Source organism: Podarcis bocagei (genome assembly GCF_964188305.1).
Source record: "Podarcis bocagei genome assembly, chromosome: 18".
NCBI classification, from domain to species: domain Eukaryota; kingdom Metazoa; phylum Chordata; class Lepidosauria; order Squamata; family Lacertidae; genus Podarcis; species Podarcis bocagei.
Window position 1 is genome coordinate 11,943,217 of NC_138144.1, and position 17,499 is coordinate 11,960,715.

A 17,499-nucleotide genomic window follows, 5' to 3' on the forward strand; every position below is an offset into this window, starting at 1 on the left:
AGCGCCGGGTGACACAGGTGCTTCATTTTCTGCGTCCTGAATCTGCCAGCGTGGAATCTGCTTATGCTGTAAATGTGTTTCGAAGAAAGATTTTAGGAAACTTTAAAAACCAGCGCACACAAAGTCGTTTTTTAGAAAAACAAGTGGTTTTTATTATTAAAAGAGCAACTTTTCCAACAGCAATTCTCCCCCCTCCCCCCCCCACCCTTAGCAGCTTGGAAAATGGGAGAGTGCCTCCTCCCGACTTCTGGGCATCTGACGCAGCTTAGGAATGAAAGATGGAGAATACAAAATAACAATAAAAATAATATGGAGCGATTTGTGGTAAGGGAGGAACGTCTCGCTCTTCGGTGCAAAATCCCTTCCGCCTCGAACTGCGCACGGATCCGCCTCCTCCTCCATTCCTCCATTCCTGGGTGGCTGCTTCTCTCTCCCCAACTCCAGTGTTTTAAAATCCAGGCGAAAAATAATTAAAAAACACGCAAACATCTCCCTGTCGCAAGACACACTTTTGGAACAAACCGGAGGCGACTGCTGGGACGGGGTCTGATCAGGAGCCAGCAAGGTAAATCCCTGGAAAAGGAGAGCAAGGGGGGAACTTTGGGATTCCTGCCTTGCAGCAGGTCAGACTAGATGACCGCTAGTGCCCCTCCCGACTCTGCCAGCCCCAATTCCTACTACCTGTGGCGAACCTCTTCTTGACCAGCGACATGCGGTACCCGCTGCCCACCAGCTCCACATCTGCCCCGGAAAGGGTGCTCCCCTCGCTGGTGAACTGGGCTGCCACAGGGCTGGGCTTGCTGGGACCAGTCAGGGGTTCCCAGCTGGCCAGGAGGCGGCCGGATCCTGCAGAAAAAAGAGCAGAGAAGAGATGGACCCAAGCGAAGGAGATGGGGCCCCCCAGGTTCCAGAGAGCCGCTGCTTCCCTGCGCAGGCGGCGGGCAAGAGGAAGAAGACTGGAGCCTGGCATCCACGCCACCCCTTGGCCAGCTCACCTGGGTGCCCGTGGGTGCCAGGGAGGTCCAGGAGCCGCCACAGCAATCGCTTCTCCTCCAGGTTCCTGCAAGAGGGGAGAGAAAGAGACAAGCTGGTTGGGCCATTTGGACATTTTGCTGCAGAGCCCGGTTGGTGAGAGCCTGGTGCTGATGACGCCAAGGTTGCAGGTTCGATCCCCGTAAGGGACAACTGCCAATCCTGCCTTGCAGGGGGTTGGACTGGATGACCCTCAGGGCCCCTTCCAACTCTACCATTCTAGGATTCCAGGATATATATATATATATATATATATATATATATATATATATATATATGCAGGTTTTGGTATCTTCGGGTGTCTTCCCGTGTAAGAGTTGGGGTGTCTAGGCGACGTTTCGACGAGGTCTCACTCGTCATCTTCAGGCTGGTGCTTTCGGCTTCTTGTTACTAGAACAGAGCAGGATCTCAGTGTTTGAGTTCCTATAAATACTGTTGAGGGGGTGTGGTGTATAGCCTCCAACGTTCTGGGCAGAGAGGAAGTTCCCAGGTTAGTGTGCCTTTTCTTCTTTTGTTCCTTAATTACTTGAGGGATATCTTGAGTGATTTCTTGAGTGATATTCTGAGTACCACTTAGGAGGGTCATTAGGTGTGGATTAGTTGCTAAAGCTTTCGTGTCTTGACCTCTTGAGCTTGTGAAGAGTTTTTCTGAGAAGATGGCTGTACTGCACTTAGTTGTGCTCTGGCTTGGCTTCGTGTATATGGGCGAGCTGTGGTTTTGTGCCCTGTGCCAGCCAGATCTGTGTAGGGATTGCAGGGGGGTGCAGCATCCGGAGGTGCCACTATGGTTTGGCTACTGGATGGTGTCTGTAATTTATCTGTGGAGAGGGTCTGGGTTTGGGTCTGGTGTGGTTGATTGGAGATGGCGTTCTGTGTGCCTCTGGTTCTGGTGTCGGTTTTTGTGGGGAGGGCTAATTTCCAGATGTCTGGCAGGCGGGACGTGTCGTCACGCTTGTTCATGTTGTGAGGGTGTTTCTCTATCTCGATGGCTTCCATGATTATTCTCTTGTGGTGATGTTCCATGTTAAAGAGCAATTTGGCAGATTCCAAATTGCTCTTTAACATGGAACATCACCACAAGAGAATAATCATGGAAGCCATCGAGATAGAGAAACACCCTCACAACATGAACAAGCGTGACGACACGTCCCGCCTGCCAGACATCTGGAAATTAGCCCTCCCCACAAAAACCGACACCAGAACCAGAGGCACACAGAACGCCATCTCCAATCAACCACACCAGACCCAAACCCAGACCCTCTCCACAGATAAATTACAGACACCATCCAGTAGCCAAACCATAGTGGCACCTCCGGATGCTGCACCCCCCTGCAATCCCTACACAGATCTGGCTGGCACAGGGCACAAAACCACAGCTCGCCCATATACACGAAGCCAAGCCAGAGCACAACTAAGTGCAGTACAGCCATCTTCTCAGAAAAACTCTTCACAAGTTCAAGAGGTCAAGACACGAAAGCTTTAGCAACTAATCCACACCTAATGACCCTCCTAAGTGGTACTCAGAATATCACTCAAGAAATCACTCAAGTAATTAAGGAACAAAAGAAGAAAAGGCACACTAACCTGGGAACTTCCTCTCTGCCCAGAACGTTGGAGGCTATACACCACACCCCCTCAACAGTATTTATAGGAACTCAAACACTGAGATCCTGCTCTGTTCTAGTAACAAGAAGCCGAAAGCACCAGCCTGAAGATGACGAGTGAGACCTCGTCGAAACGTCGCCTAGACACCCCAACTCTTACACGGGAAGACACCCGAAGATACCAAAACCTGCATTCCTGTACCCGTGAAAATCTACAAAAGCATATATATATATATATATATATATATAACCAGCAACCAAAACACAGACAGTGAAAACAAACAGTGAAAGCCCCCAGGCGGCTGATACATTGGGTATACATAATCAATAATAACATATTCAAATCAACCATATGTACAATTCTAGATACCTTAACACTCCTCCCTCCACAAGGTTTATTTAACTTTTAACATTTTAATTGCCCCAAATTGTTAAAACCTGCCCAAATAATTCAATATTTTCTCAAGCCAATCCTCCTCCTCCCTGACCTTAAACCCTTTCATTTTATGTATCTTCACAGTTAGATATTCTAATATTCTAATATTTTTCAATTCCCCCCTCCATTGGATCCTAAGATTTCTATCCCTGAGGGACTCCGCTGGGAATGGCTTTGACTGGCGGGTGAAGCAGGTGAGGGCAGCCAAAGGGTCTCAGAGCCCCGGTCAAGAAGGCGGTTTCTGTTTGTGCTGTAGGATCTGTCCACCTGGGAAGGAAGGAAAACTTGGACCCTAAACCTCCGCTGGCTTGTGGGAGAAGAAGGAGCCAATCTGAGTGGAGCCCCTAAAACAGTCTTGTATCTCACCTTCCAGCAATTCCTGCAGCCAGGCTGGGGCCCAATGCCTTGCTCTCACAGAATAAAACAAGAGGAGCGTTGGGACCCCAAGAGTCATCCACCCAACCCCTTGCAATGCAGGAAACCTCTGTCACCCAGGCCGAGGGGGGCTCTTGCCATCTGGGCAGCCCCGGACCCCCAGACACACAGCCCTGGCTTGCGCCCCAAGGAGGTCACTTGGGGGCTGCTGAGGCTTCACCCCCGGAGCCACACTCCATTGCTTCTCGAGACAGACGGACGCCAGCCACAAGACTCCCTTTCCCCTTGGGGAAATGCATCTGCTTGGTTTTGGGGGCCAATGAACTGGGGGGTGCAGAATCCTAGAAGTGCAAGCTTGGGAGGGTCACCCAAGGGTCCTCTAGTCCAACAAGGGAGGAATCTTTTTGCCCAACATGGCTTGAACCCACGACCCTGAGATTAAGTCTCTCGTGCTCAAGCAAAAAAGCAATAAAACAACTTGGTATCTGAAAAACAGTTAAAAGCCTTCTTAAAACAGGGGAGCCTTTTAGCCCTTGTGCAGCTATGATTCCCAGCTCCCTTAGCAAACTACAGTTCCCAGGATTCGGGGGCAGAGACTTCTGGTGGAATTGCATTTGCCTTTTTCGCTGTGAGAACAGAATGCTGGATTGGTGGGCCATTTCCCTGATCCAGCCGGGTCCTTGTACTCTTGTAGAACCTCCAGGGCCAGAAGCAGTCTATCTCCATTCCCCAGTCCTTGGGGACATTTGGCCACTGGGAGGACAGGGTGCTGGGCTGGGTGGGCTGCTTCGCCCCCTTTTTGGCTCCTGCTACACTTGGGGTCCCCCCAACCCCTGGATTCCGGGTCCCGTGAGATCTCCAAGTTCACCGGAGATCCAGCAGCCAAGCTCAGCCCTGCTCCCCAGGCTGCCTCTGGTGACTCACTGTCAACTTGGGGCAGATTTTGCCAAATTACTACTGCCTATCGTGCCCTGGGGCCTCTTGCAAAAGAGCGACTCGCCCAACAGGCATTTCTGGTCCCCATTAAGAAACTGTTGACTCCCGGGGACTGTCTGGGTGGCAGAACCAGCCGGGGCTCCGCGATGATTAGGCAACCTCCCCAGAGGACAGATTTATTCCTTTTTTCTCTGGAAATTGATTTTTGGTCCCGTTTGCAAAATAAAAATTGTTTTTTGGCCCCGTTTGCATCTCACTCGGAGCAGAACCTGCCCAAATCAGCTGGCGTGGCTCGCTGAGCTTGCTCTGGTTTCAGTGAGTCTACTCTGAGTAGAGGTCACCCTGAATTTGGCTCCCAAAAAGATTGAAACAGGACAGGTTGATGTAGCCAAAGCTGCCTGCTGCTGAGCTAGACCATTCGTGGAACATTAGAGGTGGAAGGGACCCCAGGGGTCATCCAACTCAACCCCTGCCCTGGTTCCTATCTAGCTGAGATTTGTGGAGGCAGCGGTGGCGCAGTGGTTAGAGTGCTGGACTAGAACCAGCGAGGGACCAGGGTCCCAATCTCCCTGCTCAGTGCTCATTGGGCGATGATGCCTTGGGGGCCAGTCGCTCACTCTCAGCCTGGAATACCTGGCAGGGGGGTTGCGACCAAGTGAAGATGTTTCTCTCAACTCCTTTACCTCAATATAATTTAACACAAGTATAAAATTTAATATGCATTTAAAAGTTAGCCTGCCTCAAGAAGTGGCAGAGAGACGTTTCCAAATTTGTCTGGCAGGGCAAGAAACCCAGAATAAAATTTAAAATACTAACTGATGCAAAAGAAAGAGGGGGATTTGCCCTGCCAGACATTAAACTCTATTACGAATCAGCAGCTTTCTGCTGGTTGAAGGACTGGCTGCTTCTTGAGAACACACACATTTTGGATTTAGAAGGTTTCAACAATGTTTTTGGGTGGCATGCATATTTATGGTACGACAAGGTTAAAGCACATAAGGCATTTAAAAACCATATTGTCAGGAAAGCACTGTTCAATGTCTGGATACGATACAAAGACTTACTTGAAAATAAAACCCCAAGGTGGTTGTCACCAATGGAGGCAAAAGCTCAAAAAAGGCTCAATATGGAGGCCAAGTGGCCAAAATATTGAGAGATTCTAGAGCAAGAAGGAGACAAATTGAAATTGCAGAGTTTTGAGAAATTAAAAGATAGAGTGCGAGATTGGCTTCATTATTACCAAATAAGAGAGGTATACAATTTAGATAAAAAAATTGGCTTCCAGGTGGAAAAATCAAAGTTGGAAACAGAATTGTTAGCTCCCAATACTAAGATACTTTCAAGAATGTATAACTTGCTGTTAAAATGGAATACTCAGGATGAAACGGTAAAATCTGCTATGATTAAATGGGCACAGGATGTTGGACATAACATAATGATGGCTGACTGGGAACAGTTGTGGACCACAGGTATGAAATTTACGGCATGTAATGCCCTAAGAGAGAATATTAAGAAAATGATATACAGGTGGTACATGACACCAGTCAAGCTTGCAAAAATCTATCATTTGCCCGATAATAAATGTTGGAAATGTAAAGAAACTGAAGGTACATTCTTTCATCTTTGGTGGACGTGCCCAAGGATTAAGGCGTTCTGGGAGATGATCTATAATGAAATGAAAAAACGGCCACAACCCTGTGAAGATGGAAATGAAACAAATATCGACTGGATCCTTCAGATGGAGGATGAATGACACCTTGTTTAGAGATTCAGAAATTATTAAGAAGGCCCAAAAAACAATAAAAGACTACTTTGAGATAAATTTGAAGACTACAGTGGAAAAAAGAACAATTTGGGACGCAAGCAAAGCTGTAATGAGAGGGGTTTTGATACAACAAAATTCAATAAAAAGGAAACTCCAAAATGAGAAAAAAGAGAAGATTTTGGAGAAAATAAAAGGAGAGAAAAAACTTAGGACTAAACCAAAATCTCAAGTGATCCTGAGAGAAATTAAGTTACATCAAGTACAATATATGAAAATGATAAACCAGGACATTGAATGGAAAGTTAAGCAGATGAGACAAAAAACCTTCGAATCAGCTAACAAATGTGGAAAATTGCTAGCATGGCAACTGAAGAAGAGACAAAAATTAAATACCGTAACTAATCTTGAAGTGGATGGAAAAAACATTCAGAAGCCACAGGAGATCAGAAGCTGCTTTCAGAGATATTTCAAAGAGCTTTATACACAAGGGCCGCAGATGGAGTCGAAAATTGATCAATTTTTGAATACCAATGGATTACAAAAAAATTCTCAAGAAAATAAAGACTTTCTGAATCATAAAATATCTGAACAAGAGGTGGAAGGCGCAATTCAAAATATGCAACTGGGTAAATCTCCAGGACCTGATGGACTTACCTCCAAGTACTATAGAACTTTGAAAGACTGGTTAATTCAACATTTGAAGGAGGTTTGTAATGAAATTATGGAAGGGGAAAAGGCACCTGAGACGTGGAAAGAAGCTTACATCACACTTATACCGAAAACTGAGTCTGAGAAGACACAACTTAAGAACTACCGCCCCATATCCCTGCTTAATGTGGATTACAAAATTTTTGCTGATATTTTGGCCAGAAGATTGAAAAAAGTTTTGGCAGAGATAATACATAAAGACCAGGCTGGCTTTCTCCCTGGAAGGTACTTATCGGACAACATGAGGAATATTATTAATATTCTAGAAAAGCTGCAGTTGAACATCAATATAAAGCAGTTTTGATCTTTGTGGATGCGGAGAAAGCCTTTGACATTTCCTGGAGTTTTATGAAGAAAAATCTTCAGGGGATGGGGGTTGGACAGAATTTTGGAAATGGTATAGGTGCGATATACTCTGAACAAAAAGCCAAATTGATAGTTAACAACATGGTTACTGAAGAGTTTAAAATAGAGAAAGGGACACGACAAGGTTGCCCAATTTCCCCACTGCTTTTTATTTCAGTCCTGGAGGTTCTCTTAAACATGATTAGAAGGGACCAGCTGATCCAGGGTATTCAGGTCGGAGTTAAACAATACAAACTTAAAGCCTTTGCAGATGATCTTGTTATGACATTACAGGAGCCGATACCTAGTACTAAGAGGGCCTTAGAAGTAATCCAGGAATTTGGTCAAGTGGCAGGTTTTAAACTGAATAAATTGAAAACTAAGGTTTTGGAGAAAAATTTGACACCGATAGAAAGAGAAAGGTTTCAGAATGAGACAGATTTAACAATAGTAAAGAAGGTAAAATACTTGGGGGTGAATATGACATCTAAGAATGTAAATCTTTTTAAAGATAATTATGAAAAATGCTGGTCAGAGGTGAAAAAAGACTTAGAAATTTGGACGAACTTGAAGCTTTCCTTGCTGGGTCGAATTGCTGTTATTAAGATGAATGTATTGCCCAGAATGTTATTTCTATTCCAATCATTGCAAATCATTGATAAGATGGACTGTTTCAAGAGGTGGCAAAGAGACATATCTAGATTTGTCTGGCAGGGCAAAAAGCCCAGAATAAAATTTAAAATTCTCACTGATGCTAAAGACAGAGGGGGATTTGCCCTGCCAGACTTAAAACTTTATTATGAGGCAGCAGCTTTCTGCTGGCTGAAAGAATGGCTACTTCTGGAAAATACAGATGTTTTGGATCTTGAAGGGAGTGACAATGTATTTGGGTGGCATGCATATCTTTGGTACGACAAGGTAAAAGCGCATAAGGCATTTAAAAACCATATTGTCAGAAAAGCACTGTTTAATGTCTGGATAAGGTATAAAGACTTTTTGGAGAATAAAACTCCAAGGTGGCTATCACCTATGGAGGCGAAAGCCTTGAAAAAACTTAACATGGAAGACAAATGGCCAAAATACTGGGAAATTCTAGAACAGGAGGGTGACAAACTGAAATTGCAGAGTTATGACAAGCTTAAGGAGAAGGTGCGGGACTGGCTACATTATTTTCAAATAAGAGAGGTCTATAACTTGGATAAAAAAATTGGTTTCCAGGTGGAAAAATCAAAGTTGGAAACAGAACTGTTAGAACCCAATGTAAAGATACTTTCGAGAATGTATAATCTGCTGTTGAAATGGAATACTGAGGAAGAAACAGTAAAATCGGCAACGATAAAATGGGCACAAGACATAGGTCATAACATTATGTTTGCTGACTGGGAGAAGTTGTGGACCACCGGGATTAAATATTCGGCATGTAATGCCTTAAGAGAGAATATAATGAAAATGATGTATAGGTGGTACATGACCCCAGTCAAGCTTGCAAAAATATATCATTTGCCCGATAACAAATGTTGGAAATGCAAAGAGATTGAAGGCACATTCTTTCACCTTTGGTGGACGTGCCCAAGGATCAAGGCCTTCTGGGAAATGATATATAATGAACTGAAAAAGGTATTTAAATATACTTTTCCGAAGAAACCAGAGGCCTTCCTCCTGGGCATAGTGGACCAATCGGTGTTAAAGAAGGATAGAACTTTTTTAATGTATGCTACAGCAGCAGCAAGAATTCTCATCGCAAAGCATTGGAAGACACAAGATCTACCCACCTTGGAAGATTGGCAGATGCAACTAATGGACTACATGGAAATGGCGGAAATGACTGGCAGAATCCGAGATCAGGGAGAGGAGACGGTGGAGGAAGATTGGAAGAAATTTAAAATTTATTTGCAGAAATATTGTAAAATTTATGAATGTTAAGGACATTGAAATGAATTGCAGGGGTTTTAGCAACAAAGTAAAATGTAAGATTGGATTAACAACAGATAAATTAATAGGATATGAATTTGCTGAATTAACTTTTAAAAAGGGATACAAGAACGGGAGATGCGAGGAAGTCCGGAAAATAAGCTAATTGAAGATGAGAAATTAAGAAAGAGGGAATTTTTGTTTTTTGTTATTATATGTGTTTTTATCTTTTTCTTTTTCTTCTGACGTGTTAAATGTTTGTATTTTTGTATTGTCTTTTTTGTGATTTTGTATCTTCTTTGTCTTTTATTGTGAAAACTTAATAAAATATTTATTTTATATATATATATATATATATATATATATATATATATATATATATATATGCTTTCGTAGATTTTCACGGGTACAGGAATGCAGGTTTTGTTGTCTTCGGGTGTCTTCCCGTGTAAGAGTTGGGGTGTCTAGGCGACGTTTCGACGAGGTCTCACTCGTCATCTTCAGGCTGGTGCTTTCGGCTTCTTGTTACTGGAACAGAGCAGGATCTCAGTGTTTGAGTTCCTATAAATACTGTTGAGGGGGTGTGGTGTATAGCCTCCAACGTTCTGGGCAGAGAGGAAGTTCCCAGGTTAGTGTGCCTTTTCTTCTTTTGTTCATCCCTCAAGTAATTAATGAACAAAAGAAGAAAAGGCACACTAACCTGGGAACTTCCTCTCTGCCCAGAACGTTGGAGGCTATACACCACACCCCCTCAACAGTATTTATAGGAACTCAAACACTTTATGTATGCAACAACAGCAGCAAGATTACTCATCGCGAAGTATTGGAAGACCCAGGAGCTACCCACACTGGAAGAATGGCAGATGAAAGTGATGGACTACATGGAATTGGCAGAAATGACTGGCAGAATTCGTGACCAGGGAGAAGAGTCGGTGGAGGAAGACTGGAAGAAATTTAAAGACTACTTGCAGAAGCACTGTAAAATTAAGGAATGTTAAAATGATGTCTGATTGAAAATAAGTGGTATTGGTAAAAAGATTTTTAAGAAAATGTAAATGGGGATTGATAAAGGATAAATGCTAGAGGGTAAGGATTTGCTGAATTGAATATCTGAACTGGAATACAAAACGGGAGGTGTGAGGAGGTCAAGAAACTAGTGAATGAAGTATAAGATATGAAAATACTAATCTATTTTCTGTTTTGCTTTTTGGTTTTTCTTTCTTTCCCCTTTTTCCTTCCCTTCTTTTGCTAATTGTTTTTTAATGTGTATTCTTTATCTGCTTTGTTTTTGTATGTTTTCACTTTTGAAGCTTTTCTTATGTTTAAACTTTTTATTGTTTGTGAAACTTTAATAAACATTATTTTTTTAAAAAATAAAAGTTGGCCTGCCAGGCTTCCAGGATGTTTCTCTTTCCTCCCTTCCTCGGTGGTGGCCCCCGCCCTGGGGAACGCCCTCCCGTCAGACGTCAAGGACTTTTAGAAGACACCTGAAGGCAGCCCTGTTTAGGGAAGCTTTTTATGTTAGGTGTTTTATTCTGTTTTTAATATGTTGGGAGCTGCCCAGAGTGACTGGGGAAGCCCAGCCGGATGGGCAGGGTATAAATACATTTATTATTATTATTACTCACTGCTCAATGTAACAATTAAAAAATAATAATGATAAAATGTTAAAATGCATCAAAGTATTTCCTAATTCCATTTCCATACTTAAGATTTCCACAGTTAACATAGGAAATACTTTTCCCAATTCCATTTCAATATATTAACATATTTTAGAATTTTAGCATTTTTTCCCTTTTATCTCCTTCTTTGTTTCCCATTGACTTAGACTTTTATTTAACTACCACGTATTCCCAAATGTTAAGCAGAGTCCCTTTTGACTTGGTCAGCCCACAAAACCACACGTTATAAATCAATATTCCACAAACGCAGCAGGGGCGGAATATTAATTTAATAAACAGTAATCATGACCTTGTCCGTGAAGCTGGAGGTCTCCCCAAGACAACCCCCCACCCCAAAACCAGACCCGGGTCTCACCACGAGGCGCTCGGCTGGGGCTGGACGTTGGCAGCCGGTTCTTCAATGGGCAGGAGAATCTGGACGTTGCCCAGGGCCACGGCCGAGGCCAAAGCCCCCGTGTTGTAGCTGTAGTCAATGCGCACCCGCGTGGCCTCCGACCCACAGGCCCAGTCCACCGAGAGCTGCAGGGGGGCCCAGCGCGGGCCTTGCTTGGAGTACTGGAGTCGAGGGGCAGAGAGAGGGGGGGGGGGAGAAGGGTCATGCATGGCTGGAGCCATGGGAGGGGGAATCATGGAAAGGCTGAAGCAAATGGGACCCCGGGGGTCATCCAGCCCACCCCCGGCCGTGCAGGAGCCACGGCTGGTTCCGGACTCCCGGTGGTCCTGGGCTGCTTAGAGAGGATGGGGGTCTGGAAGCACTGGGGGGGGGGAGATTCCTTGGCTCTTCCTTCCCCCAACCCAGCCACCCGCAGGGCCCGTCTGTTCCACCTGGTATCTGAGGAGGGTGACGTTGTAGTACGGGGCGCCCGGCGCCTGCTCCGCCTGCTTCTGGAGGTGTGCAGTGAGGGCGGCCATGTTGAGCCAGAAGTCCTTGCTGTGGGGGTCGCTCTGCGAGGCGTCACTTGGGGGGGGGGGCGGAAGAGAAATCCATCACCACCCAGGAGGTCAGTCTGGTTCTGTGGGGTGCCCCCCACAATCCGAGAGGAGAAGGACCCCCTCCTCTTTGCTCTCCCTCCCTGCTCCAACAAAGTCCTACTCAGTAGGAACAGCAGGCCAACTTCTCTCTCCCCTGCTTTCAGAGGTCTGTCTCTCTGCCCCACGGGTTGAGCTCCCCTCTCATTCTCCCCCCAACCACGTGCAATTCTTGGGGGTCCACATAGTCCCCCGCAGTGGATTTGGGGGAGCCCCGGGGAGAAAGCAGAACAGGGCAGCTGGATCCGACCTTCTGAGCGGAAGGGAGCAGAACCCTGCCCGGCTTTTCCAGTTTCTCCCACAGGGGCACCTTATGCCCCCCATCTCCCCCCTCCCCCGTGGTACCTGAAGAGGAGTTCGGTGTTGGGCAGGAACTGGTCGATGGCGGCCGTGTGGCGCAGGCGGAAGCTGAGGACGGGGGGCGCAGGGGCGCTGCTGAAGACGCGCAGGATCCCCGCCGGGAAGGACATGGTCAGCTCCCCCGTGACCTTGACCAGGCAGCTGCAGGAGAGGCGAGAGAGAGCCTGGCATTATCACCCCTGGCCCTATTGTCTCCCCCAAATCCAGGCACTCTCCGTCCCCTCACAGGAGCCCCTTCATGCCCCAGGAAGGCCTGCCACTTGCTTCTGCGAAAGAGCGCCAGCAGGAGAGCCCACTGCTCCACACTGCCGCATCTGCTTGCAAGTCATAGAGTTGGAAGGGACCCCCAAGGGTCATCCAGGCCAACCCCCTGCAATACAGGAATCTTTTGCCCGACGTGGGGGTTGAACCCACAACCCTGAGATTCAGAGCCTCATGCTCAACCAACTGAGCAGAGAGATCCGGGCAGAGGCAAAGGGAAGTTCAGCGAAGCTGGTTGAGGTTTCATTGCATTTTAATTTTTTTGTTAGGAGCTGCCCAGAGCGGCTGCGGCAACCCAGTCGGATGGGCGGCATGAAAATAATAAAATTGTTGTTGTTCCACAAAACAGGAAAAGTGTATAGATCTGAAGCCGTGGCTGTGAGAGAGAGAGACCACCCATATTCCCAGAGCCCGCGTGCAAAGTAAGACGGAGACCTTAAAAGCCTTGTTTCGCATCAGGTACCCAAGCTGACCTGTCATGAACAAGCAAGCTCTCCACCTGCCTTGGGCATCAAGGCCAGGATTGGCTCTGGGAGCCGAGGGGCGACTGCACAGGATCTTGCGGGGACGACTGGGACGACTCCACAAGACGTCACATGGGGTTGTGGAACTGAGCGGCTCTGCCCCCTTCAAAGCTGTTTTTGCACCCCTCAGTCGCCTCAGTGGCCACCAGCTTCTTCAAACGCAAACCCAGAACTTTTGAGATCGCCTCTAAACCAGTGTCAAAGTTTTATACTCGTTCTGTGCAGTTTCACACCAGTTTGGAGCGAATCGGAAAGTGCCAGGATTTGGGGTGTTTAGTACGAACACCAGTTTTGTGCGTCTATTACAGTGGACACTTGGGTTGTGAACGTGATCCGTGCGGGAGGCATGTTCACAACCTGCGGTGTCCGCAACCCACAGTGCCCCATCTGCGCGCGCACGCACAAGTTGCGATTCGGCACTTCTGTGCATGTGCAAAGCGTGATTTAGTGTTTCTGCACATGCACGAGCGCCGAAACCTGCAAGTAACCCGTTCTGGTACTTCTGGGTTTCGGCATGTCCGTAACCCGAAAACACACAACCTGAAGCATCTGTAACCCGAGGTATGACTGTATTCAGTTGGGGGGGGGGATATGGGACTTGCAGTACAAAAGAAGCCCGAAACTTTGGCATCTGTTTGAAGGTGGTCCCAAATTTTGCTGCTTAAGCGAGTGGCGGCATCGAGAAGCAGAGCCAAGACATCCAGATCTGGTGTGAAAATGGCAATGAGGTGAGGGCCCCCCCAAAAAAAACACCCCCACAAACACACACTGCCCTCTGTCCTCCGTTTATTACCTGTCTGGGCTGCAGCCTTTGAAATAGGCGTGGATGTATTCCGTGAAGGCCGTTGCCACGGGGAGAGCGCCCTGCGAACCCAGGACAACGGGAGACGGGCCCCGCGAGACGCCTGGCCAGAGAGAGAGAAAGTCAAGCGATCACGGGGGAAATGCCAAGAAGATGTGGGGTATTTGGCTTGGAGGAGCATAGAATCGTGGAATGGTTGCGCTGGAGGGGAACCCAGGAGTCATCTAGCCCGACCCCCAGCAAGGCAGGAATCCTAGAATTGTAGAGCTGGAGGGTTGTCTAGTTCAACCCTCTGCAAGGCAGGAATCTTTCCCCCCAACCTGAGGCTCGAACCCACAACCCAGAGATTAACCCAGAGTCTCCTTCTCTACCAACTGAGCTATCCTGGCTTGGGTGGGGCAATTAATTGCACATTTTGTTCAAAACCCAGTTAAAACTATTTCGTTTGATTCAACGAAACAAAGGAACTTGATCTGAGGATACCAGCGTTCCATTGGCACCTGCTGCCCCCCAGCACCCCTAGGGAATCCCACCCACTCTGAGGGGTGCCAGCACCCACTTTGTCTTAACTGAAGGTGAAAGCAGGGGGCCCCCTTTGCGTCAGTCACCCCTTAAGTCATTCTTGTTTTCTATGTGGTAAAAAAATTAAGGCATTTTGAAGAAGTTGGGAGCCCCCGAAGCATTTCCCGTTCCTCCTCCTCCCCCCAGAAACACTCTGCGACTCCTTGTGCAATGGGGCGAGGCCTCCACAAAAGAAAGCCGGGTGCCCACACGCCCCCCAAGCCCGCAGCCCCCTCCGTGGGGCACCTACCGAGTCCCGGCTGCGTGGCCATGAAGAAGGCCCGCTCCGTCATCCCAGCCGAGCTCTGCGGGGTCGACAAGGCCCAGAGACGCGAGGGGCTGAGCGAGCGAGGCTGGGGGCACAGCGAGAGAGATGGGAGGCGTGTGTATTATTAAATGATGACCATGCTTATTATTCTTATTAATAATACCACTTCTGACGACTCACAATCGTTTCACCAACAACCTGTTCACAATTCTATAGGGCTTCTGTTGCATTTAGCTCTTTTCTAAATCTTATTTATTAATTTTTCACAATTAAATCTTCACATAAAAACCTTAAGGTATTTTAACATAAACTGTAAATTACTTGATCCATTGACTTCCTATCCCCTTCTTCCATGGTTTCCATATTTACCCTTAAATCACCTGTGCTCTTCAGTTTGTGCAATCTATCCTATTTATCTTAATATATTATCTCTGCTTCTCATAGTTCAAGTCCTGCTCATGTTTTTATCTCGCTTTAGTAGTTCTTTAAATACTTTCTAATATTTTCTGTCAGTCTTGCCAGTTCCGCATACTCCGGCATTTTCAAAAGCCGTTCTTCTTTGCAGCAAATTCTTATATCTCATCCGTACACTTTACAAGCTTTTCCTTGCGACAGGATTCAGAAATCCTTTGCAGACTTTATTTTATCATACCCTAAGTAGGCTAGCCATAGCTAATGTTTCTCAGCCTCTGGGAGCCAAAAGCAGAATGGAAAAATAAGGGCTCAACTCAAATCTGAGAAGGCTTGGATCGTGACGGAACAAGACTTCTGCCGCAAACCTCCCCAAATTAACCAACCCGCAGTATGCTAAATTGGGGGGCATCTCTGCACAAAAGCACAGCCCCCCAATCGTACGAGGAAACACAACTCTGTGTGCACAGATGGGTCCAGGGCGTGTGGGGCTCACCGTGTCGCTGCCGGTTGAGACTGCCGAGGGCCGTTTTGCGCGGCATCGCCGAGGGGGGGCCACCATGGGGGTCAATCCGGGTGCAGCGGATGGAGGGAGAGAAGCTGCAAGCCAAAGGGAGAGAGAATAGGGGGTTGGTTGGGATAATCAAGGATTGGGATAATCAATGTAAATAAGTATTTAAAAGAGAGGGAGCTTTGTGGCCCTGTGGGGGGATTCGCACCCAGCTCTCTCAGGTGCTCTATTTTTTTTAAAAAAGATATTTATTGAAAGTTTTTAAGATATAGCAAAAAATGAAAAATAAACATACAAAATAAAAAACAATTAAAAACACACATTAATTTTCAATAACATAACTTCCGTACACTTATTTCCTCAGACCTCCTCACACCTCCCCTCCTTGTATTCCAATTCAGTTTGTTAGTTCAGCAAATCCTTACCATTAAACTTTTACCCATTTGTGAATCTTTTTTTCATGTCTCCTAAAGCATTACAGCTGGAAACCACTTAGTTTCTATCCAACATCCTTCTAACATTCATTAATTTTACAATATTTCTTTAAATAGTCTTTAAATTTCTTCCAGTCTTCTTTCACCGACTCTTCTCCCTGGTCTCGGATTCTGCCAGTCATTTCAGCCATAAAAGAGAGGGAGCTTTGTGGCCCTGTGGGGGGATTCGCACCCAGCTCTCTCAGGTGCTCTAAATCCTGTCTCTCCATCCATCCATCCATCCACAATCAGTTTGCCCAGCCATCGTTTATTGGGCCATTAAGCAAAGCTCAGACCGCAAAAAAGAAAATGCAGAGGCCAATTGTTAATCGTTAACCATAACGAGGTTTGAAAGAGCTGTGCAAGATTTGGAGATTTCGGAAATGAGATTTATTAAGGCCTTCAAGGGAGAAGACGCCCTGGAGGGATCAGCCAGGAAACCACGTTGTCAAAGGGGATCAATGGCGCCTGCGCTGATCACCCCGGGGGTGATCACCTCCAGCTACGGCAGGAGGAAGCGAGAGGATCTCAAGCTCTGGGCGTTTGCCAAGAGAGCAGCCGCGCCCTTGAGAGGAACTGAAGCACCTGTGAGACCCAAGGAACCCAAGACTCATAGAACTGTGGAATTGTAAGGGACCCCCAAAGCTCATCCAGCCCAGCTCCCTGCAATGCAGGAATCATAGCTCAGAATCCCAGAGAGATGACCATCTGCTGGGAAACCAGACTGTCCTGCGCAATCTCCTTTGCTCTTAATGTTTTCCATAAAAATCATGTTTTTATCATTGACGTTCTGGAATGTGTTTTTAATGTTGCAAACCGCCCTGGGGTCTCCTGATAAAAGGCAGTATATAAATTGAATCCAATAAATCAAATAAATGACAATAATAATATTACAATAATACTGTGAGATGTGGAAAACTAACTTAAAAAATATATAGACAAAAACAGCTTCAAAAAGAGAAGAAAAAGCAGGAAGAGAGTGAAGAAAGGGGGGGGGGAATGGGAAGAAGCAAGACAGAAAGAGAAAAGGGACACCTGATTTTCCTTCTGCCGTTACATAAAAAAGGTTATTTAAGACATTCAGTCCAGAGCAACATCCATCTTCTCTGGTGCCAAACAACATTTCTTCTCAATCCAAAATCATTCATTTCCTTTTCCCACAAAGTCCAAAAGCGGTTCCCTAATTATTTTTATTAATAATAATAAAAAATCCCCCTTTGTTCCGAGACTCTAGCCAACTTCTTATTTCTGTTGCCTGTAATAAATCGGCCAATTGATTGATGAATTGATTGACAGAAAACCCGGACCTGTCAACCCAGACCTTTCATTCCCCACCTTCTTTTAACCGATTTCTTATCCAGTGATCCAAAACGACGAGAAAAAAGAAAACGAGAATGCAATAGACACTAATAAATATATGGTTCTTATGGATACGGAGGCATATAGGATTTCATTCTCCACTGCAGAAAAAGACGCGTCTCGCACCCAGACCCAAAGGCAACATA

At 46.1% G+C, this 17,499-nt stretch overlaps 1 protein-coding gene across 5 annotated transcripts in view; it reads right to left on the reverse strand.

The window, feature by feature from the left end:
• Positions 1 to 202: 202 nt before the first annotated feature.
• Positions 203 to 17,499, reverse strand: part of FCHO1 (FCH and mu domain containing endocytic adaptor 1) — a 53,063-nt gene continuing 35,766 nt past the window's right edge. For 4 of the 5 annotated variants that reach the window (XM_081177642.1, XM_081177643.1, XM_081177644.1 and 1 more), the window contains 9 exons: positions 15,507 to 15,610; positions 14,582 to 14,684; positions 13,762 to 13,873; positions 12,169 to 12,324; positions 11,620 to 11,752; positions 11,150 to 11,349; positions 996 to 1,060; positions 682 to 846; positions 203 to 573 (listed from right to left, as the gene is read on the reverse strand). In XM_081177642.1, coding sequence (XP_081033768.1) covers positions 551 to 573; positions 682 to 846; positions 996 to 1,060; positions 11,150 to 11,349; positions 11,620 to 11,752; positions 12,169 to 12,324; positions 13,762 to 13,873; positions 14,582 to 14,684; positions 15,507 to 15,610 — 1,061 coding nt within the window. In that variant the 3' untranslated portion in view covers positions 203 to 550. The remainder of the gene's footprint in view (positions 574 to 681; positions 847 to 995; positions 1,061 to 11,149; positions 11,350 to 11,619; positions 11,753 to 12,168; positions 12,325 to 13,761; positions 13,874 to 14,581; positions 14,685 to 15,506; positions 15,611 to 17,499) is intronic. The other variant, XM_081177646.1, reaches the window with a different exon arrangement.